Source organism: Equus caballus, chromosome 6, assembly GCF_041296265.1.
Source record: "Equus caballus isolate H_3958 breed thoroughbred chromosome 6, TB-T2T, whole genome shotgun sequence".
NCBI classification, from domain to species: domain Eukaryota; kingdom Metazoa; phylum Chordata; class Mammalia; order Perissodactyla; family Equidae; genus Equus; species Equus caballus.
The window spans coordinates 51922471-51945075 of NC_091689.1; the positions used below are offsets into that span (position 1 = coordinate 51922471).

The 22605-nt window shown below is 39.4% G+C and overlaps 1 protein-coding gene across 1 annotated transcript; it reads left to right on the forward strand.

Annotated features, from left to right (window-relative positions):
* Window positions 1–6148: 6148 nt before the first annotated feature.
* On the forward strand, window positions 6149–21306 carry LOC138924723 (uncharacterized). The gene is made up of 5 exons (XM_070270342.1): window positions 6149–6218; window positions 7639–9141; window positions 9293–9355; window positions 10576–10623; window positions 21224–21306. The coding sequence occupies exons 1-5, from the start codon at window positions 6149–6151 to the stop codon at window positions 21304–21306; spliced, it is 1767 nt and encodes a 588-aa protein (XP_070126443.1).
* Window positions 21307–22605: the final 1299 nt, after the last annotated feature.

Genomic DNA, 22605 nt, shown 5'->3' on the forward strand with positions numbered 1-22605 from the left:
TTAATAGAGAGGAATGCCCACGGTGCATTATCTGCTCACAAGCAAATCTATGATGAAAAAACGAAACACACCAAGGAAACCACCATATTTCTGAAAAGAGTGACACTTCCTCAAAATGAGCCTCAGGCAGGTCCCTCAGGAGGTGTTCCAGAAGAAGGCATTGTCATCATAGGAGATGTCAGCTCCATGCGTGGTATTGCCCCTGAAGACCTTACAATGAGACAGGATGGAGGTGGAAGACAGTGATATTGATCATCCAGACCCTGTGTAGGCCTAGGATAATGTGTGTGTTTATGTTTCAGTTTTTAACAAAAAATGTTTAAAAATCAGAAAAAAACTAAATAAAGAAAAGCTTATACAATAAGAATATAAAGAAAGAAAATATTTTTATATGGCTGTAAATTGTGTTTGTATTTTAAGCTAAGTGTTATTACAGAAGAGTCAAAACGTTAAAAATTAAAAAGTTTATAAAATGAAAAATTTACAGTAAGATCAGGTTAATTTAATATTGAAGAAAGAAAAATATTTTTTTGTAAATTTGATGTACCCTAAGTGTCCAGTGTTTGTAAAGTCTACGGTAGAGGCTGGTGATGTCCCAGGCCTTCACATTCACTCACCACTCACTCACTGACTCACCCAGAGCAACCTCCAGTCCTGTAAGCTCCATTCATGGTAAGTGTCCTACACAGGCATATCATTTTCCACCTTTTATACTCTGATTTTACTGTACGTCTTCTATGATTAGATATGTTTAGATATACAAATACTTCCCTTTGTGTTACAATTTCCTACAGTATTCAGTATAGTAACATGCTGTTACTGTTTTGTAGACTAGGAGGAATAGGCTATACCATATAGCCTGGGTGAGTAGTAGGCTATACGTCTAGGGTTGCGTAAGTATTTAGGATGAAACTGCCTAATGACGCATTTCTCAGAACACATCCTTGTCGTTAAGGGAAGAGTGACTATATCACATTTATAAGCCATAAATTTCTCTCTAAGCACTGCTTTGATCACAACCTTCTAATTTTGATATGTTGTATTTTTATTGTCATTTACTTCAAAATGATTAAAATTTTCCTTGAGACTTCCTCTTTGATGAATTTAGAAGTATGTCGTTTAATGTTAAATATTTCTGGTATCCAGATTATTTTAGTCTTTTTTAACTCTCATTTTAATCTCTTATGATCAGAATACATAGTTTGCATAACTTCAATTATTTTAATTGCTTTAAATCTTGTTTTATGTGACAGAATGCATATATCATGGGGGATGGTCCATGTGTACTTGGAACATGCATTCTGCTGTGGTTGAGTGGAGTATTGTATTAACGCCCCTTAGGTCAAATTGGTTGGTAGTGTTGTATGAGTTTTCTATGTCCTCTCTGATTTTCTGTCTACCTGCTCTACTGATTAGTGAATGAAGACTATTGTATTTCCAACTGGGTAGTGGACTTTTTTTTTTCTCTATTCAGTTCCATCAGTTCATACTCCATGTATCTTGGAACTCTCTTGCTAGGTGTATACATACCTGAGACTCTTATGTCTTCTTAGGACATAATGACCTAGAGCAAAAATGACCTTTTTGTCATTGTTTTATCCCTACTAACTTTTCTTGTTCCAAAGTCTACATTTTGTGATATTAGTTATCTTCTCCAGTTTACTTTTATTAATGTTAGCATGGTGTATCTTTTTCCTGCTTTAATTTTCAACCTATCTATATCATTATATTAAAGTGAGTTTCTTTTAGACTGCATATAGTTGGGTCTTGATTTTTATTTAATTAATCTGACAATCTCTGTTTCCTGCTTCGTTTGTTTAGACAATTTTTATTAAACATGTTATCAATATGTTGGTATTTAAATCTATCAATTTATTATTTTTTTATGTTTTTTTCCCTCTGAGTTTTATTCTGCTGTTGCTCATTTCCTCTTAAAAATTTCCTTTTAAAAATGCTCATTTCAATTAAAAATTATTTAATTGTTTTAGTATTCATTTTATCCATTACCTTTTTGATTTTAATCTTCGTGTAATTACTTTAGAGGTTGACCTAGGGATATGATATTCCTAAGCTGTCACATCTACTGAGAGTTGATATTTTATCACTTCAAGTAAAATATAGAATTCTTTCCACCATATAGGACCCTGTGCCCTCCCCTTTTATGTTATAGTCGCCATATGTGTTATATTTACATTCATTGAAAGCTCTCAGACAATATAAATTTTTTTCTCACTACAGTCATCAATATTTAAAGAACTTAAGAGAATTGAAATAGTCATCTGTGTGAGCATATATTGACCAATTCTACATCATTTTCCTTCATTGCTGAAGTTGCAAGTTTCCCTCTGGCATCATTTCTTTCTTTTCACGCTTGAGATGTTCTTTTAGCATTTCTTTTAGAGCACTTCTACTGGCAACTGATTCTCTTAATATCCCTCCATTTGAAAATATATCTATATCACCATCATTCCTGAAGGACATTTTTGCTGGATATAGAATTCTGAGGTGAAAGTTCTTTATTTTCAGCACCTTAAAGATATCACGCCGTCCTTTCTCTAAATTCATTTTTTTTCTTTAGAATTGGTTTCCAGCAGCTTAATTATGATTTGTCCAGGAGTAGTTTTCTCCAAGTTTATGCCTTTTGGGATTTGCTGAACCTCTTGAATCTATAAATTTATGGCTATTATCAAATTTTGGAAGTTTCAGGCCTTTCTTTTTCAGATATCTTTTCTACAGTACACCTTTCCCCTCTTTCTTTGGGACTTCAGTGACATCAGTGTGTGTTCATATCTAATCTGTGAAGTTACGTGGCTGGTGCACAATATTTTTATCTCGCTTTGAGCTTTCCATCCCCTACGGGAGAAACTTGAGTCTTGATCTCTGGAGACTGCTCCCTAAGGGGGAATGATTATTGGGGTTTGGAATGAAAGAAGAAGCTGCCTTGGGTCAAATGCCTGGCTCTTTGTCTCAAGTGCTACAGAGCTTGTATTTCTTGGGGTGGAAGTTAGGGAGGGACTGAGTCACATCTGTGGAATATCACTCCCAGCTCAAGTCACTTGCCAGAAACTTGTTTCACCCTCGAGGAAGTAGATGCAAAGGCTTTTGAGTCTCTTTAATGCTGCCATGAAATGTTCCATAGTTTCTGCCAGGCCTACTTTTCAGTGTCAATATACAAATTAATTTAATATAATCAAATTAATAGCACATATTTTCCATGCTGAAATTCTTTCTTCTGTTCTAATTAGATCTAATATGTGATCGTTTGTTTTAATTTTAATGTTTCCTTTTTTGATGTACACAAATAAATATCAGACTAGTGACCAGGTATCATCTAGTCATTCATTTATTAATTTACGTATACTAGAAATATATAATGTATAATATTTATACATGATACATAACAGCACCTCCTATCTGCTAGACTGTGCTAGGTATGGGGAAAATTTGCGAGAAAAAAATAGGAACAATTTTTGTACTTAAAAATTTACATCTTTTTTAGGGTGGTAAAGAAATTCAAAAGTAAAGTGATTCAGATGCCTTTGACATCTGAAGAGGGAAGAGGGACCTAATTTTATACATATGATCTGCTCAGAGGAGAACTAGAATAGGTTGAAATTACAGGAAGGGATATTTTAGCTACTGAAAAGAATATGTCCAAAGATGATCTGTTCTTCTTAAGGGAGTGAGCTCTCCATCACTAAGGATGATAGGCCACTTGACCGTAGTGCTATATAAGGAGAAAACACCCTTATATTTTAAAAGAAAAAGGACCTTGAATGTAGGACTGAGCTGGGTACCATTTAAAATACCTTTAGGCCATGAGATTACATGATTCTATAACATTGGAAAGAATACATAAAAAGGAAAGTCAAAATACTATATTAACATAATAACAGAATTACCACTCCACATTAATAAAAATCTCTACAATTATAGCTTTATATTTTATTAGATCTCACCTTAACAGAGGCCTGATTTCTCTCTGAGACCCACTGGGTTAATGATCTAACTATATTCAGGTGATGAGAAAGAATAACTCATCTCCATGAAGGGAAGCAAATTGCTCCCATATAGTGACCAGTATAGTGGTGACCAGGCAGCTGCACTTTAATTGACTCTGGTGGAAACTGAGGCACAAAAATATGGTGCCATGACTCTTGGATGAACATCTAAAAGAGTGTCCATAATATTAGATGGTCAAAAACAAGTCAAAGCTTCTAGAGGAAGTAGGTTACTTCTGCCTTTTCGATTCTTTCATAACTCTTAGTCCAGCTCTCTTCAAAGAGTGCGGAGATTCAGCTTAGCACATTTAGAAGTCAATTGTTGTACTTTTCCAGGGCAGGAAATAATCTCATATTGCAGCTGAGTCAGATAAAATTCTCCCTTCTTCCATGCCTTACCGCACTATTGCCTCATTTGAATCCTATTGTTTGCTGGTGGTATTGGGCTGCAAGCTTTTCATGAGTTTCTTGCTTCCCAAGCTCCTAACGATTGTTTGGGTTACACTTCATTGCACAAGACTTGCCACTGAGATTTAGCTTCCAGAAAAAGAAAATGATCTCTAGTGTATGTGTGTGTGTCTGTGTGTGTGTGTGTGATTTCCTCCTGCCTTTAGGTTGAAGCCGGCACAGTGTCACACTTCATAGGAGAAAGCCAGCCATAAGGAGATCAAGAAGATAGCTGGGCAGGGGGACCAATATCGGAGTGGTTGAGAGCATAGTATAGTATGCCCTAGCATCAGACTGCCCACAGGTATGCTTCTTGATTCTATAGCACTTACTGTGTGGCCTTTCATAAGTTCCCTAACCATCTGTGCCATGTTTTCTTCATCAAGAAAAAGAGAATAATAAGATTACCTTAGGTATGGTATTAGTTTAAACTAATATATGCCTATAGCACCTAGTTAAGCACTCGATAAATATTAGCTGTTATTACTGAGAGGCTTCTCTCAATGGTGTTGTCTGTCTGTGGTTTCTGAGGCGCAGGAATCAGCTGTGACTTTTTAAGTAAAGAAAACTGAGACCTATAGGTATCATGAGAGTTTGACCCTGTGATGGGAGTTGTGCATATGAGATAAAGACCTCCTTTCCACGTAATGGTCGTGACATTTCGTTGAGCTCTGAGGTCGACCAGTGTGAGCCAGTCCCACAACTCTGTATTTTCTCAGCTGGTTTTGCGTCTACTGTGAGTTTGAGAGTCTATGCTTCAGCCAAGGACACATTGTAGCTTAACACTGCCCCCTAGAGGACTTGGAAGGTCACTAGCAGGAGCCACGTCCACATAGCCAAGAAGTATCACTGCTAATGACGTCCCTGCAGAGCGTGAGTGTCTTCAGGTGAATCTGGAGTCATTTACTCTCCCACCCTCTAGGTTCCTCGCCAGAAAAATGTGGATATTAATGACTCCCACAGAGGATCGTGACGAGATTCAAATGAGATACTAGCACTTGTGAAATATTATAATTTGGGATATTTCTAGTAGTTATAGTAGTTAGAAGTACTAGTACTAATTGTTGTTGTTATTACTATCATCTACAGTTCTCTTTCAGGAGGACCCTGCCGGGGTTAGAATACCGTTTGCAACAAGCACCCTGTGCAAACTCCCTTGGAGTGAAAACAGCCAACCGGCTCAAGAGGGCCTGTAGGAAACTGGAAGTATGGTTGGAGGCTCCAGGACTAAAGCTTCATGACTCACCATGATACTTGGTCTGAAATTCAGTCCCGCATTCTGACACAAAATAGCATCTCAGGAGCTCAGTAAAGCATTATTTGGCTCCAGCCTAGATGACAAACTTGCAATCTTGGGCCAGGAGGGAAGTCACCTCAAAGATCTAGTGAAACTAGAATTTCTCCCCTGTCCCTTTGGGAAGCAGATAAATGAACCTAATTTCGCAAAGGATCTTATCAGAGTTTTCCTCCAAACCTCCTCCTTGCTTCTCCTCCCCCAGTTCCTTCTTCTGGCAATCTCTCCAGGGGCATTCTAATTCTGTGGACCAGGTCTTTTTTTTACAACCACCTGGGAATGCCGCCTTCAGGGACCTGAGGCTGAGGGTTACATAAAAGCCCAGCAGAGCTCTGGGTCCAGCACCCCCAGGACCTGCCACATGCCTCCACACCTTCAAGAGGCTCCTGCACTCCCCACCGGCACCATGCTCAGGACGGCCTTGGTCCTCTCTGCTTGGTTCGGTCTGGCTGTGACTTACCCCGTCGCATTCCAGCGTAAGTGGACTGTTTGGAGGTCTTTGGAGAAGAGGGCTAAAATCCTTTCTTAGTGTGTGCATGTGTGTATGAGTACGGAGAGAGAGGCAGACAGACAGAGACAGTCAGAGACCTGCAGTGAACACTTTAAAGTGAAATGGGTAAAATTTGTATCAACTTGGTTTCAAGGTGGGATGGGCAGCTGAGCTCTGAGGTCCTGGGTCGTTGAGTGGCTAAGCTAAGGAATGGGTTATGTGTTTGAACTGACCTCATAAAGGTAAGAAGGCTGGGCCAGATGGGCTTAAGATGGGTGATTAGAGAATTACTGATGGTTTTCCTTGGTCCTATTTGCTATTGAGTGCTAAGGAGGCTTTATTCTATTTAATTCAGGTTAAAAAGTCCTAAGGGGTGCCCTCATTTTACAGTAAAATTCCAAGTGCTTTAGCAGCTAACGCAGTCACACGCAGGAAATCAGTGGGTCTGGAATGGAAACTTGTGAGTCACATTGAGACAGGAAAGAAATAGATGTCCTCATGAACGAGAGAAAGGAAGATTTCCCCCAAAGTCTCGCTTTTTCTAGTCCTTCCTGCATTCAATTCATTTCTCAGGAGGAAGGATGTTCATTCATTTGCATTAAAATGGTTACTTTCCCCCATCCTTCTGCCCCCAGCTTTCCCTCTGGTAGCTCTGTTTATCAGATGCTGGGTTTGGGGTTCTTTACTGCATATGAATGAACGATAAAGCAAAATGACTGCGTTAGAGAGCTAATAATTTTGGCTTCATTGGCAGGGTGCCCATAACCTGCTGAATCAAGCATCCATAGTGACTACATATCTTTCACCATAGTCCAAGAAGACCCTAGTTGTACATCCATCAGGCTTATATGGTTAGGATGCTTTTGTGGTTGGCAAGCCCCAAAACATCTGGATTGTGCATTCTATGGAGGAGATTGGAAAATGAAGTCCTAGACATAGCCCATTAAATGAAAAAATCATAGGGTTAGCCTGCTTTAGGGTCAATTCCATTCTTGCTCATGCACTTTGGAAACACCTGTTTTCCTTGCTCTGAACCCCCTTTTGTTTTTGTTCAGTTTTCAGGAACTGGAAAGATTATAGAGGGGGAATATTTGAAATATTTTGTTCCAGTTTGACAAATTCACATTTAGAAGCACAATATCAAATGCTCTTTCCTAAACCAACCCCCTCAAAGGAGAGTGGTGTAGAGGACACTGAGCATATTCCTGGGTGGCAGTTAGTCTTTTGGATTTTCTAGCAATGGTGGAAGAGAGACTTGTGGTGAGACCACATTTGACTTAACATACCCTTTTATGTTCCATGTTTTGCCCAGAAAAAGATCTAGTTGGGAATGGGAAAGGTATAGAAATTATGGAAATATTCTCACCAGAAAGGGTTTGAGCTGTTTTCTTTTTTGGTTCCTCTAGAATTCATCACTGACCAAGTTGTTATCATTGACCAGGAGTCAACCTCTGACCTAAAATTGACTACTGCTCTAGAGTCTACCCCTGCCCTTGAGTTAACCACTGTCCTAGACTCAACCACTATTCTAGAAGTGGCCACTGCCCTAGAGTCAACCTCTGACCTATCAGACTCCAGCACAGCCCTAGAGTTGACCACTGTCCTAGAGTCAGCCACTTCCCTAGAGTCAAACTCTGTGCTAGAGTCAACCACTGCCCTAGAATTTACCACTTCCCTAAAGTCAACCACTGACTTACCAGACTCAACCACTGCCCTAGAGTCAACCACTGCCCTAGAGTCAACCCCTGCCCTAGAGTTGACCTCTGCCCTAGAGCCAACCACTGACCTACCAGACTCAACCACTGCCCTGGAGTTAACCACTGCCTTAGTGTCGACCACTGCTCTAGAGTCGGCCACTCCTCTAGAGTTAGCTACTGCCCTCAAGCTGACTACTGCCCTCGAGTCAACTACTGACCTACTAGACTCAACCACTGATCTAGAGTCGACCACCTACCTAGAGTCAACCAGTGCCCTAAAATTGACTAGTGCCCTAGAGTCGACCACTGCCCTAGAGTCTACCACTGCCCTAGAGTCAACCACTGACTTACCAGACTCCTCCACTGCCCTAGAGTCGACCACTGCCCTAAAGTCAGCAACTGCCCTAGAGTCAACCACTGCCCTGCCAGACTCAACCACTGATCTAGAGTCAACCACTGCCGTAGAGTCAACCACTGACTTACCAGACTCGACAACTGCCCTAGAGTCAGCAACTGCCCTAGAGTCAACCACTGCCCTGCCAGACTCGACCACTGCCCTAGAGTCAACCAGTGCCCTAGAGTCAGCAACTGCCCTAGAGTCAACCACTGCCCTGCCAGACTCGACCACTGCCCTAGAGTCAACCAGTGCCCTAGAGTCAGCAACTGCCCTAGAGTCAACCACTGCCCTGCCAGACTCGACCACTGCCCTAGAGTCAACCAGTGCCCTACAGTCAGCAACTGCCCTAGAGTCAACCACTGCCCTGCCAGACTCGACCACTGATCTAGAGTCAACCACTACCTTAGAGTTGACCACTGCCCTAGAATTGACCACTGCCCTAGAGTTGACCACTGCCCTAAAGTCATCCACTGCCCGAGAGTCAACTACTGTCCTAGAGTTGGCCACTGCGCTAGAGTCGACCACTGATCTAAAGTCAGCCACTGCCCTAGAGTCGACCACTGCCCTAGAGTCAACCACTGCCCTGGAATTGACAACTGCCCTAGAGTCGGCCACTGCTCTGGAGTCTACCACTGATCTCCCAGACTTGACCACTGATCTAGAGTCAACCACTTACCTGCTAGAATCTACCACTGCCCCAGAGTCAGCTGTTGTCCTAGAGTCAACCACTGCTCTCGAGTTGACCACTGCCCTCAAATCGAACACTTCCCTAGAGCTGACCACTGACGTGTATTTGAAGAACACGCAGGCTTTTGGTAAGTGAGGGTTCTGGCTTCAGAGGGGGCCTGGGCAGGAGTTGGCGGGCTCCGATCTTTTGCATTTCTGAGGGAAAATCTCTTTCCTCCAGTGTACTTGATTCCTTTCATAAGCTTATAACCACACCTGTCTTCCATTTTGTTTTCCTAGAATTGTCTACTGGTGTGGAATCAAACACCCTCAGCTTTGAGAAAAAAGCCACTGAGGCCACAGGTAAGAATTCCTGTCTTCAAAAATGCGGAAATTTTGCCCTGCCTCCCTTCCCTTGTTTATAGCTCCTTGATAACTTAGACATTTAGGGATACTTTTGCTGCTTTGTTCTCTGAACTGGAGTAAATGTTGCCAAAAGTTCTTTGAAACTTGAGGCAAATTGAAGCATTTTCCAGAGTGTCAGGAGATGAAACTATTTAAATACCAGCTTAGCTCCAGCCCAGAGATCTGCCCCAACTTGATCTCCAGGACCAGCCCTCTGGGTTTCTCGAAAGAGGACGAGCTCCTTGGTATCTCCAAGGGGTTGATGGATGTGGTGGCAAGAAAAATGTTAAGAATTTCCTTTTCTTTTTCAGTTGATTACAATTCAATTCTCATAGGGAAAATTTTAGATGAAGGCTATAAGTGTAAATCTCATTTGAATTTAGACTGAACAGAAGAAAAAAGGATTTAAGAGCTTCATGAATTAAGCAGTGTTTTTATCTCTGCCCGTCCTTCTCTCAAGCCTCCATCATTTTTCATTTTTTCTATCTGGGACTTAGCCAAGGGGTCATAAGATTTCAATGCCTTCCGCACCTACAAACAAACCCCAATAGTTTGAGGGATGCCTGGGACTTTCACTAAGAAAGACCCTTGGGACTTACCTACAAAAGCAAATTTCTAAGTAATCTGATTCTTATCCCTACAAATAATAGTTGATATTTATTGATATCTACTACATTCTAGCACTGCTCTAAGTGTATTGGAGGATTGCAGGTAGTAGTAGGGGAATCTAGAAATTGTATTTTAGTGGGGGCTGAAAGGCCTGTTAAAAAAGGGTTGGTTCTCTGGCTTTAAATTCTTGCCCTTCCACTAATCCCCTTTGCAGAACATACCTCCCTCGCAGAACAGTTCTCTGCCTCGTATTGGTTGCATTAAAATAGCACAGCATGTAGTGGAAGGTTATTAAGTTACCTATGTCTTCCTTCCTTTTACAACCCATGGGGTGTCAGGAAAACTCTCCTGTTTGAGTATGAGAGCAAGAAACATTCTCATGGCCCAGATCCATCTAGTCATTTCAGCTAATATCATGGAACTAACCTGTTTCCTAACCTGCCAATCAGGAGACGCTTTCTGACGATGGCAATTACCAATAAACTGAGAAGCTTTGGTTTTTAACAGAAAGAGAAAATCCATGGAGGTTTTAACCTTTCAAATTAAGAAACTTACTTCCTTTTCTCTAGCAAATGTCACCAGTGTTTATTCTGAAGAGCCCATGACTAAAGCACCAGGTAACACTGAAGATATTCGACTTTTATGCCTATTCTTGGTCTTTGGGAAATTTTTTCTTGGGAGGTTTTCCAGGACAGACTCAAGAAGTGGGTATCTGGTAGGTACTCTGCCTGTGTTAACACCCTTCTCAGCCAGGGGCCACACTCACTGAGCTTAATTTACTTTTGCGGGAGAAGAGAGAATATGGCTCTTACACATGAGGATATGACCAGTTTATGTGCTACTTTCAGGGCTTCCAAGTGTGAGTGGAGACCAGCCCTTCACCCAAATCATTCTCGTGGAGTCCATTTGCGTTCCATTTCTGCTGGGAAGATTTCAGGCATGGCAGAGTGCTGTGGCAGTTAGGAGAAGGAAAGTTTCAGTGCCACAGACTCAGTGGAGTCCTACGTTAACCAGGGCTACTTGAGGCTATTGGCTGACTGCACACACTGAATGCTAGACACACATAACTGAAAGTGAATAAAAACCATTTCTTTAATTGCAGATGAGCCCATCACTTCCAAAGGAACCAATGAGTCTGTCTCAGGGCTTTTTTGTAAGTTTCTTCTCCCTTGCCTCTAATACTGTATTGGAGATTTCATGCCATTTTCAGTGCTGGTTTTAATCCACTGGGAAAGGATTCCAAACTTAACAACTTTCCCAGATGCTGAGATCAGCTATGAAATCTAACATGGAGGTTAAAGATAACCTCTTTTCTCCCTGAGGTTTACCTTCCAAGTCTAATTGTCTGCATTTTCAATAACCAAATAAGTATAGGATCAATAAGTCCTCTCTTTTTAGTTTTCCAAGATCCCTTCCTTCCTGTCTCTCTAGGATATGGATTCCAGTCCAGTCCATGGAATCTTTTCAAGGCAGAGCCTGAAGAAAAGGCATCAGATTTTCCAATGCATAAAAGATAGAATTCAGGCAAAAACTGTAAAGCCTTGGGGGTCTGAATGAGAAGGTGTCAATTTTAATACTTGGCCTCACTCTTGGCTGTTTGGGAAGCCACTAAAATGGTTTCTTCGTGAAGTAAAATGGATACCCAGACAGTGTGTAAATATCTCACTTGAGGCACAAGGGGAGGGAGGGAGGGAGGATAAGGAATTTACACCTTAAAAAAATTGTCACATGCCCAAGGTCAGTGGTAAATGGGAAAGATGGGGATGATCTTTTTAGCACTGAGTATCTCTCATTTCATTTTTTTCTTTCTTTTTGCCAGAAAATGAAACAAATGCTCCATTAGCTGTGCTGACCACCCTGCTACTCACTACTTTCTAAGAAGATTCTGAGCTTCAGAACACGCTACTGCTACACGATAGAGGACTGCATAATCACAGAAACGAGTGAAACATAGAATGGTGTTCCCAGCCCAGCAGAAACAACAAGGCATTGATGCTGGGCTGAGTGGCAAGAACTTGACATGTGGGTGCATTTCTTAACCAGTTTTCATTTAATATGAGTTCAATAAATATTCGTTTTAATTAAATTTTGAGAGCTGTTTTTATTTCACAGGGGAACAAATTGCTTAGTTGCCTTGGATTAGTACGCATAATAAGTTTATTCCCCTCTGGTAGACATTTTATAACCAGGCTCCAAAGCTTGACAGAGGTCACAGGGAAGCATCGAATGAACCTGTGGGCAGTATATTTCTCTATTACTGCTGTAGTAAATCAATGCAAATTTAGTAACTTAAAACAAAATGAATCTGTTACCTTGCAGTTCTATAGCTCAGAAGTCAAAAATAGGTCTCACTGGGCTAACATCGAGGCATCAGCAGGGTTGTGTTTCTTTCTAGAAGCTCTGAGGAAGAATTCAATTTTTTTGCCTTTTCCAGTGTCTAGAGGTTGCTCACACTCTTTGGATCATGGCCCCCTTCCATCTTCAAAGACAGCAACAGCTGGTTGAGTCTTCTCACATCACTTCACTCTGACAATGACTCTTCTGCCTCCCTCTTCCACATTTAAGGACCCTGCTGATTATACTGTTCCCACCTGGATAATATAGGATGTTCTCTCTAACTGAAGTTCAACTGATCAGCAACTTAAATTCTCCTGTGTCTTGTAGTTTAACATTTTCCTGGATTCCAGGGATTAGAGTTGGGATGAATTAGGATGTGGAAATCTTTGGGAGGTCAATTTCCTCCTTCCACAGACAGAATAGGAAATCTTACTCCTCTCAACTTTGTTTCTGTGGGAGATGGACACAGTTACCCATGCTTTGGTAATGATTAAATTAGATTTTAGCAAAAGGATAAGTATGAGTTTATGTGAAATTAGTTGGCACTGCATGCATTTTATTGTGCAGTATGTATATGCAATAGTGTAAATGATATGCTAACATGGTAGAAATTTACTTTGAAGTTGCTCTGCATTTGTAAGTGGGAGCAATGAGTTCCTTGTAGCGGTATGCAGATGTGGAAGTGGGAAGATGCGGATTCTAGTTCTAGCTCTGCTACTAACTGTGGGTTAATCACAGGCAAACCTCAGCTTCCTCTTGTAAAATGAGACAGTTACACCAAGTCCCTTGTAAATTTCTTTTTGCTCTTTAATACATTTCAAGAAATAATACAGCAATGTTGGGAATCATTAACTTACAGAATTAACTAGTTAGCTTATCTCAGAGAGAAATATTTCATGTTCATCAGTGATTTTAATATAATGTGCAGTAAGAACCCTCACTCTTGTAAAGAATTTGTACCAGAGAACGTCAGATTTTAGGATACCTTATCCTGGCTCCATTAAGCCCCTTGTCTCAGGGATTTTCTCCTAAGTAGGAAAGTAGTTCTGAGATCTTCACTTGATCTCTTTTAAAATTGTAAAACTATTCTGTCAGTCACTATTTTTCCAATTTTTCTTCCCATTTTCTTGTTAATTTCCAGCAGATTTTAGCATGGAATTTTATTATAGACTGTTAGAATGATTAACAAAGGTTAGCCAGGAAGAAAGTATTAGTGGACTCAAAATAGGCACTCAGTATCTATGTAGTATGGAAAAAGAAGTTTTATTTTGAGTTCCAATGGATCAATTAAGGGTGGATGCCTGAAAATAAATGAGGTTAGTGCCAAACCTGGGGATTGGTTGAAAACAGACTTGTAGCATGTGGGCCAAGTATTTTCTGAATCTGGTGTAAGTGCAGTAGAAGTTATCGGTTTAGATGAGGTCACTGAAGAACAGTGTATATATTAGAAGAAATGAGGCAATTCTCTGGCTTTTCCTTTCTCCTATTGATCACAAACAGTAATTTTTAAAAATTTCGGATATGTTTTTCAGTCCTAAAATTTTTATTTCATTATTTTATATGGTTCCTATTTCTCTACTGAGAAATTTTTCTTTGCATTGATTTTGAGAGTGTGCACTCCTACCTCATAGAGGATAGCTATAATAGCTGCTTTAATGTCTTTGATCACTTCAGTATATAAATTATTTGAGGGATGACATTGGTTGATTGTTTTTTCCCTTGAGAATTGGTCAAGATTTTTGTTTTTTAAAAAAATATGTAGAGTAATTTTTTATATTATCCTGGACAGAGGGATTTGCTCTGTTTCCAACACCCAAAAAGTTCATAAGGAAAATTTTAGACATCAGAGGGGAGAGTCACTCATGATAAATGTGGATCTACCCACCAATGGCAAACGGCAGGGGAGTTTGTCCCACGAACACATTTTGCTACTTGCAACCCTGGATGATTCTCTCTGGCACTTATGAGACAAAAGTAAGTATTTAACATCATACTATACATACAGATATAAAAATAACAAAGAGAAATGCATTGAATGACCCCAAAAAGCCCTATCTAAAAAAGTCTAAATTTTTTTTCTTTAATGCAATGTTTGTTCAAACTTTATCAGTTGAACTCAGTCACTTCTTTTTTATTTTTCCCTATAGAAATAGAAAAGTTAAGACATTTGCTTGTTAGGAGCCATAATAGGAGATCCTGCTGTCTTCTGGCTGCGGTTTATGGAATGCAGGAGAATGAGGCTAGGCTGAGGGGAATGGCTGGAGCATCCAGGGAGCCCTTTTTCTCTTGACTTCTCACCCCAGTGTCTCTCTCCTTTCTTGTGCTTCTCCCAGGGTCTTGGGAGTCTGCAGTCTCAGAGTTTCTCTTTTTCTGCCCCCTCACATGCCATTGTGGCTCCACCCTCTGTTCCCAGCACCTGTGTTTATCCCTGTGCCCAGCACTTCTTCCCCCCACAGGACCAGCAGAATGGTGACTTAAGCACACTCTGACATTTTCACATATATTTGGATGGGTGCACAGAGTTTTTGTTCCCCACTAGGGGCAGAGAGATCTCAACCTCAGCCCAAATTCCTGAAGAAGCTGAGATAAGAATAGAGGGGAAGAAGGGAGCAGGGTGATACAGATACTTGGCACGGAAACTTATGAATACTTATGAGAACAGAGACAATTGTGCCAGTAGGCAAAATAAATTTACTTTCAAATTCAAGCACTGCGGTGGCTGCTCATGACTGAACTGAATAAACATCCAATGTTTTAAATCTACCCAAAGGTCTGTACCAGCATTGGGGAATCCTTAATCCTTCCCCTTCTTGTTACCTGTAGTAAAGAACAAAAACTAAAAGTGCTTGTTTCCATCCTACCACCTTACTCAGTTTTCAAGCACTTCTCAATCCTACTCATTAATGAGCAACAGATTAGAAGATCATTTGCTGACCAAATGACCGTGAGGTTTGATCCACATGCCAGCCACTAATTCCTATGGACTTCCTCAAATCCTACAAATCAACATGCAGAGCCCTCAACATTCTCCCTAGAAGGCCATGGTTTGCCAGTGCCCCAACCTTATTGCCAAAATAGCTGTAAGCTAACGTTAGCCTGCCACTTGTAGTACAAAAGACATGAGACTATTTATTATTCACAGCAGAAGCAGCAGCAGCCAGAAGAACATTGTAGCACTGGTTCCCCAAGCTCCAATCCCCTCAGGGAGATAAGCTGAGGGCCAGATGTCACTTGTGCATGTAGTGGGGGTGCATCACAAGAGTGGAATCCTGAAATTAGGAAATTCTGATCTTATAAACTCTGAACACTATGAATGACACATCCATCTTCCCTTCTGGGGAGAGAAAGAGACCTTATCTTGACACTGGAACGTAAGCAGATGTTTCTGGGGAAAGGAAGGAGCTCTGTCTTTAAAGAAATATGCCTTCTGACCAAGAGGGATATGCTATTTCTAAATTCCAAGGTTCTGTGCCAGGGCCAGGTCTAGAGTGAGGCAAGTGAGCCACCAATGGCAAAAAAGTTAAGGAGGCACTAAATCAAGTGCTGACTCCACACTTGAAGAGGCCTAAGACCAAGCAGCTCCTTAAATTTTGCCTCCTAGGTGACTTACACTCCTCACCCTAGTCCAGAACCTGCCGTTTGCTAATCAAACATGCCCTTTACTCAGAAGAGAAGACCTAGGCCATGCAGAAATGCAATAAACCTATGGAGAATTTCTCCTAACACCTCCACCAAGACCAAGGTTACATAAGGTCCCCAAGATTGTGGAGTCTACTATATCACAGCACCTTTCATGGTCTGTGACAACGACATTAAATTACCTATCCTTCTGTTCATCATACAGTTAATCTAGTGTTTGCCTGCACCTGTAACACTTCTAGTGTTATGGAGGGAGTACTAAATGTTACTTGGAGAAGGGGTGATGCAGTCACTCCTTGCAGGATGATTCTGCCTAACTTCCGCCGTTACACATTGCATTAAGTTAGTTTTTGCACACTTTGGAAGAGACTGCTCCCAAAAATGTGCAATCGTTGGAGACATTGAGCATCAGCTGTCGACCTAATTTTTCCATTTAGTATCCAGCATTAGAGATTATTATTCCAAGCATCCGTGCTAGCAAGAATTCATCAAGTTTCTGCCAGTTTTTCCATAAAGTGTCACAGCTCTTCCAGCATACCCTCTGGATTTCAGGGTCACCTGACTACTGCCAGGAACCACCTGTATAATCCTTTGGGAAATCAATGGTCATCCATTGAGTTACCTTGAAGGTGAGCATAAAAATATTCCTAGGTGATCAAGTAATCATGGGAAGACTTCCAGTAACTGGAAAAACATCTTTCTCTTCCAACATTCTGTTTTCCTCCTTTAAATGTCTAGTTTTCAACAGGGCTGCTAACTATAGGTAAGGAATAGTATTTTTGGTTAAATTTCCTTCTTCTTGATGTTGTCTGTCTATCTGATCATCTAAGTTCCTAGGTCAACATCTATTTCCTCCAAAACTCGTTAAGAGTACTGCAAATCTTTAGCCATTTTATAACATGGATGTAGAGGTTTTCATCCCAGCATCAAATTCTTATATTTTTTTTATTTCTCTTCCTTTTCTTGCCAAAAAGTGCCTTGTAATTATAATTTACGGGTCTTAAAGACAATCTGACTGAGCTATCGATCTATGTTAACATATAGTATTGAATTGTCAAAGCAGACTGGTACAAAACAACTATCTCACCCTATACCAAACATTATTAATGATTAAAAAAAAAACAGGCAAGCACAGATGTAGTATTTCTTGCCAGAGGGGTCTAAATCTATCAAAAGTAGCTTTCAAAAAAATGTCTCTTTCTCTCACATTAAGATGTGTTTTGCTTTGGGATTGAGAGACGAATTCCAAGAGGTAAGTAGCACAGGAGGGGAAGCTGTGTAACAAAATAACACCACACTCTGAGATCACTGAAGCAGCTACAGAGGACTGAGAGGAAAGGGAGCAATCTTGTTTTATGAAGGTTATGTCATTTTGGGGTTTAAATCTACCCTTATCATTTGGCAAAAATGCCAGAATGAATCACCAGAGTATCCCATATCTTGATAAAAGAAAGGAAGAAAAGTAAAACACAAAACCTTTAATTCATTAAAGAAAATATTGGGAAATTCAGGCTGAGAGCTTCAGAGAGATAATGGTACATACCTGAGATTTCAAACAAGATTTCAGTTCCCAGGAGAAGATTGCCAAGAACAAGCTACTAACAAAATTATGGGAGCTAAGAAATGAAGAGAATCCTGTAAACAGGGACACAGCTTTGAGGATTTCTAGTCTCTAGCTCAAAAAAAGAAATTCTATTTTGTAAACTTGTCACTGGCAAGTTATTTTTGCCTTTGTGTGTGTGTGTGTGTGTGAGGAAGATTGACCCTGAGCTAACATCTGTGTCAATGTCCCTCTGTTTTGTATTTGGGATGCTGCCACAGCATGGCTTGATGAGCAGTGCTAGGTCTGCACCTGTGAACCCTGGGCTGCCGAAGCAGAGTGCGTGAACATAACCACTATGTCACCAAGCCGGCCCCAGCAAGTTATTTTAACTAGAGGCCATCACAAGAGCTCATTGATCAGCAATCCATTGAAGGACAGCCCAACTCCTTTCTGTCTCAAAGTAATGCCTGATTGGGAACACGTGTGAGCTAGAGTTGCATGTGCAGAAATCACAGAAACTTGTCTTGGCAAGTTACACAATTCAGAGATGAAGAAGTCAGGTGGTATGTGGACAGTGTTGTATGGAATATTTATCTTTTCAGTTGTAATTGCCATTACTGAATCTGTGCTTTTCACTCTTATATCTTCCTAAAGCAGCGTTTCTCAGACTTGGTACTATTGACATTTTGTGCCAGGTAATTCTTTATTGTGGGGGTTGTTATGTACATTTGAGGATGTTTAGCAACATCCCTGTCCTCGTACAGTTACCAGATAAAATACTAGATGCTTAATTAAATTTGGATTTCAGACAAGCAACAAATAATTGACAATGTCTATCTATCTGATTATCAAGGCTCCCTAGGTGTAAACTTGGTCCTCCATAGCAGACATATATTATGACATATTTATGCTATACTTTTCCCAAGAGATATCTATTTTTATATGAAATTTCAATTTAATTGAACCTCCTGTGATATTATTTGCTAAATCTGACAATACTACACTAAATGCTAGTGGCCAGTTGTGACAATTAAAATATCTCCAGTCATTGCCAAAAGGCTCCTAGGGGGCAAAAATCACCCTGTGTTGAGAGCCACTGTCCTAAAGAGATTATATTCTTTGCAAGATGAGAGCCTCATGGACTGTTCTCCAGATATTTGATTTTCACACACCCATTTAAAATCTCTTAATTTGAGGCCTGCAATATCTAGGCTATTTTCCTACGCTTTATCTTTTATTCTACTAAATATTATACAACTGACTTTTTAAGTTACTCTCTGTAATGTTGAAAATTTGTCTATTAATTTTATTGCTGAGAATTCTACTATTTCCTTGCAATATTTTCTTTCCTTTCTTAGAGAAAGCATTGTAATTGTTCTCCAAATTCTACTCCTATTTCATTTTGAGAGCTTATTAATGTTTTGCCTAAATATGCTTTTCAGTATTTGTCTTGCTACTCTTCACTTGCTTCTAATTGTATTTTTTTAAGAGGAGTCTTTCTTACATTTAATCCGGCAATCTGAGTGGTGGTTCATGATTTGTTTTTCCTTTGAAACACTTTTTTCTTGTGTTTCTTTGCTTTGGGACTCTCATTGAATGAAATTCTGTGTTCTATTACTAGCATCTCTTGAAATCCTGCTTTTTCTAATGTTTGTCCTCACCTTTCTTATCCAGTTGAGCAATTGAACAAAATTTGAATTTTTCTTCCAAAGAGTCAAAGTCAGAGTCTAGGTCTAATGGTTGTAATACTTTTTTGATGGTCATGGCTGCTTAATGCTTGTTACTGAAAACATTTATAGATCAAAGCTTGTTTTCAGAAACAACTCAACCACATGTGACTTTCAATTGACTTTATTTTCATAGTGTCAAAGTTTTCATTAAACTGTAGGCTCTATTAGTTATTTTTGTTTGAGTTTTCCTTCCTCGTTTTAAATGATCAATTGATCATTATTTTTAGGGAATAAATCTGTATTGTTTGTGTATTTAAATGTTTACACATCTACATTGATACACAGATAAATACATAATACAGTCTTTTATGCATTTATATTCCATATTAATATATTTATCCAACATATTAACATATTCTAATATATTTATCCAACACATTAACAAAATTTAAAAATGGAATAATCTAAGATATCTTGTATAGTGCCTAATGTAAAATGTATTATCAATATATTATAATTATTAAATATGTAGTCTCTATGTCTAATGCAAACAAAGTAATTTTTTTTCAACTTAAACCAGGCAGATATTTTCAGTAACGCTCAATAATATATCATAGAACATACTGAGCAAAGAAGCAGCAGGTGAAAGAGATGTATGCGAAGTTCATCCAAAGCTGTGATGTCCAACAAGAGTCTCCTTTCTGTTTTACTGATGGCGGCTAGCAGAGTCTGGAAAGCCCCAAGGTGTACTCCAAAAAAGGTTCTCTGTTGAGTTGTAAAGTCTACATCTATCTTTCTCAAGGATATCAGCTAATGATTTTCAAGGAATCCCCTGCTGCTACTGGCAGTGATTTATATTTGACATGTAAAGTTTCGCCTTAAAATTTGTATAATTTAAATCCCCATTTGTTAACATGCAAAGTGAGACAAATTTTCTTTTACGGTTTTATAATGTCATCCTTAAAATGTATTCATTTTGATTCATTTATCCATTTGATTCGTTAATCATCCTGTGGTTAGAAACCTTAAGTTCCAATCTATAAAATGCAACATACATCTAAAGTTTCTGATCAGCATATATCTTCCTTACCAACCTCACCAGTGCAGATTATTTATAAAATACCCAAAGTTTAAGAAAATGCAGAAAGCCTGTTCTCTGATGTTATACCAAAATCTTTTCAGAATCTGTGGCTGTTTTAAAACATGCCGCAAATTCTTTGACACTCTTTCTACTGATATTTGGAGTACATATCCGTTCCTCTTGAATCTAGGATAATTTAGGACTAATTCCACTAATAAAAAATGGCAGAGATGACACTATAGAGATTTTGAAGCTAAGCCACAAAAAGCCATGCAGCTTTGTTCTTGATCACTGGAGCATTTACTCTTAGAGCCTGAGGCACGTGCAGTTAGTACAACTACTCTGAAGCAACAGCACCCGAACCAAACAGAGAGCTACACACAGGCCCTCTGGTCAATGGCCCCTGTGAGCCCAGCTATTAAGTCTCTTTATTCCAGGTACCAGACATGAACCAAGATGACTTTACATTTGTGTCGTCCAATTTGAGAGCCACTAGTCACATATCATATACGGTTATTTAAATTTAGATGAATTAAAATTAAATAAGATTTGAGGGCCAGCCTCATGGCCAAGTGGTTAAGTTCGTGCGCTCTGCTTCCGTGGCCCAGGGTTTCGCTGGTTCAGATCCTGGGCACAGACATGGCACTGTTCATCAAGACATGCTGGGGTGGCATCTCATGTGCCACAATTAGAAGGACTCACAACTAAAATATACAACTATGTACCAGGGTGCTTTGGGGAGAAAAAGGAAAAATAAAAATCTTAAAAGAAAAATTAAATAAGATTAAAAGTTCAGTTTCTCAGTTTCACTTATCACATTTCAAATGCTCAACAGTCATATGTGGCTTTTGGCTTCTGCATATAGAACATTTACATCATTGCCAAATGTTCTATTTCTCAGCTCTGCTGTAAATGATTTCAGCTCTCAATCATTTGAATATTCCCAGGCATTCAAGTCTTTGTGGCTGAGGCTCTAGACATCGTGAAGCAGAAAGAAGCCATCCCTGCAACACCCACTCCAAAGACCTGAACCATAGAATCCATAGGCACAATGAAATGCTTTATACTACTAAACTTTGGGATGGTTTTATTATGCAGCAATAGATTATCAGAACAGAATTATTTAGCATATGGATGGTAATAATATTTTATTGTTCCAAATTTCCCTCTCTCTCTCACCCCAAACAGAAATGTGCATAACATTTTTATTTTCCTCACAGAGTATAAGGTGAGATGTGTGAATTTTCCAAAACTTTCTCATATGTTGAACTGAATTTAGTAAATCAATCTTAATTCTAATGAGGTCAAGCCAGGGAAGGTCAATTAAACATGCTCTTTGTGATAATGCAACTGCTGTATTTTTTCTTGCCAAAGTAGTCCAAATTCAGTGACATTCAAAAAACAATGGGGAAGCGCCAGCCCTGATGGCCTAGTAGTTAATGTTCAATGCACTCTGCTTTGGTGGCTGGAGTTCAGTTCCCTGGCACAGAACCACATTGCTCATCTGTCAGTAGCCATGCTGTGGTGGTGGCTCACACAGAAGGACTTACAACTAGAATATCCAACTGCATATTAGGGCTTTCAGGAAGGAAAAAAAAAAGATAGAGGAAGATTGGCAACAGATGTTAACTCAGGGCAAATCTTTCCTAGCCAAAAAAAAAAAAAAAATGAGATGACATACTTAAAAAAAAAAAAGGGAGATATCATGTAGACCAAGGAGGAGTCAAAGAAATAAATAAGTTGGATAACTCATCAAGAAACATGCTCTAGGTGAATTCACAAAGAAAATCCATAACTAAAAGAAAGACTAATTATAATATGCAGATACAAAAGGCAAACAAAACTGAAATTGAAATATACAGAAGGGAATTCGGGAGAACATAATATGCTAAAAGAGGATTATTTTATTTACTCAGATATCAAATATTTATTGAATATCTTCTTTGTGTCAGACCTCTAGGAACTGGAATGCAGCAGCAAACACAACTATTTTTATATATGCCTTTAACGAGTTTATGTTTTAGTATGAGAAGATGCACTATAAGCAAATAATTAATAACATATATAATACACAAGTATAAAATACAATGTTTAGGAAGTTTCAAACAAAAGAGAAGAAGGGAAATGGGAAGTGTGTGAGGAAGGAGGTTGAAATTTTAAGTAAGATGATTAGAGAATGACTCACCCAGAAGGTGGCATTTGAGAGAAGATCTAAAATAACTAAATGACTGAACCATGTGGTATCTGGAGAAAGTGTATTCCAGACACAGGAATAGCAGGTACTAATGTGCTAACATTGATGTTACCTAAATCTGTTTGAGGAAGAGGA

Bases quoted from the DNA above. Each gene is read 5' to 3' on its own strand.
- LOC138924723 (XM_070270342.1), top strand. From the start codon at position 6,149: ATGCTCAGGACGGCCTTGGTCCTCTCTGCTTGGTTCGGTCTGGCTGTG. The intron at 9,142-9,292 runs GTAAGTGAGGGT...TTGTTTTCCTAG, and splicing joins GAAGAACACGCAGGCTTTTG to AATTGTCTACTGGTGTGGAA. The intron at 10,624-21,223 runs GTAACACTGAAG...GAATATTCCCAG, and splicing joins GCCCATGACTAAAGCACCAG to GCATTCAAGTCTTTGTGGCT.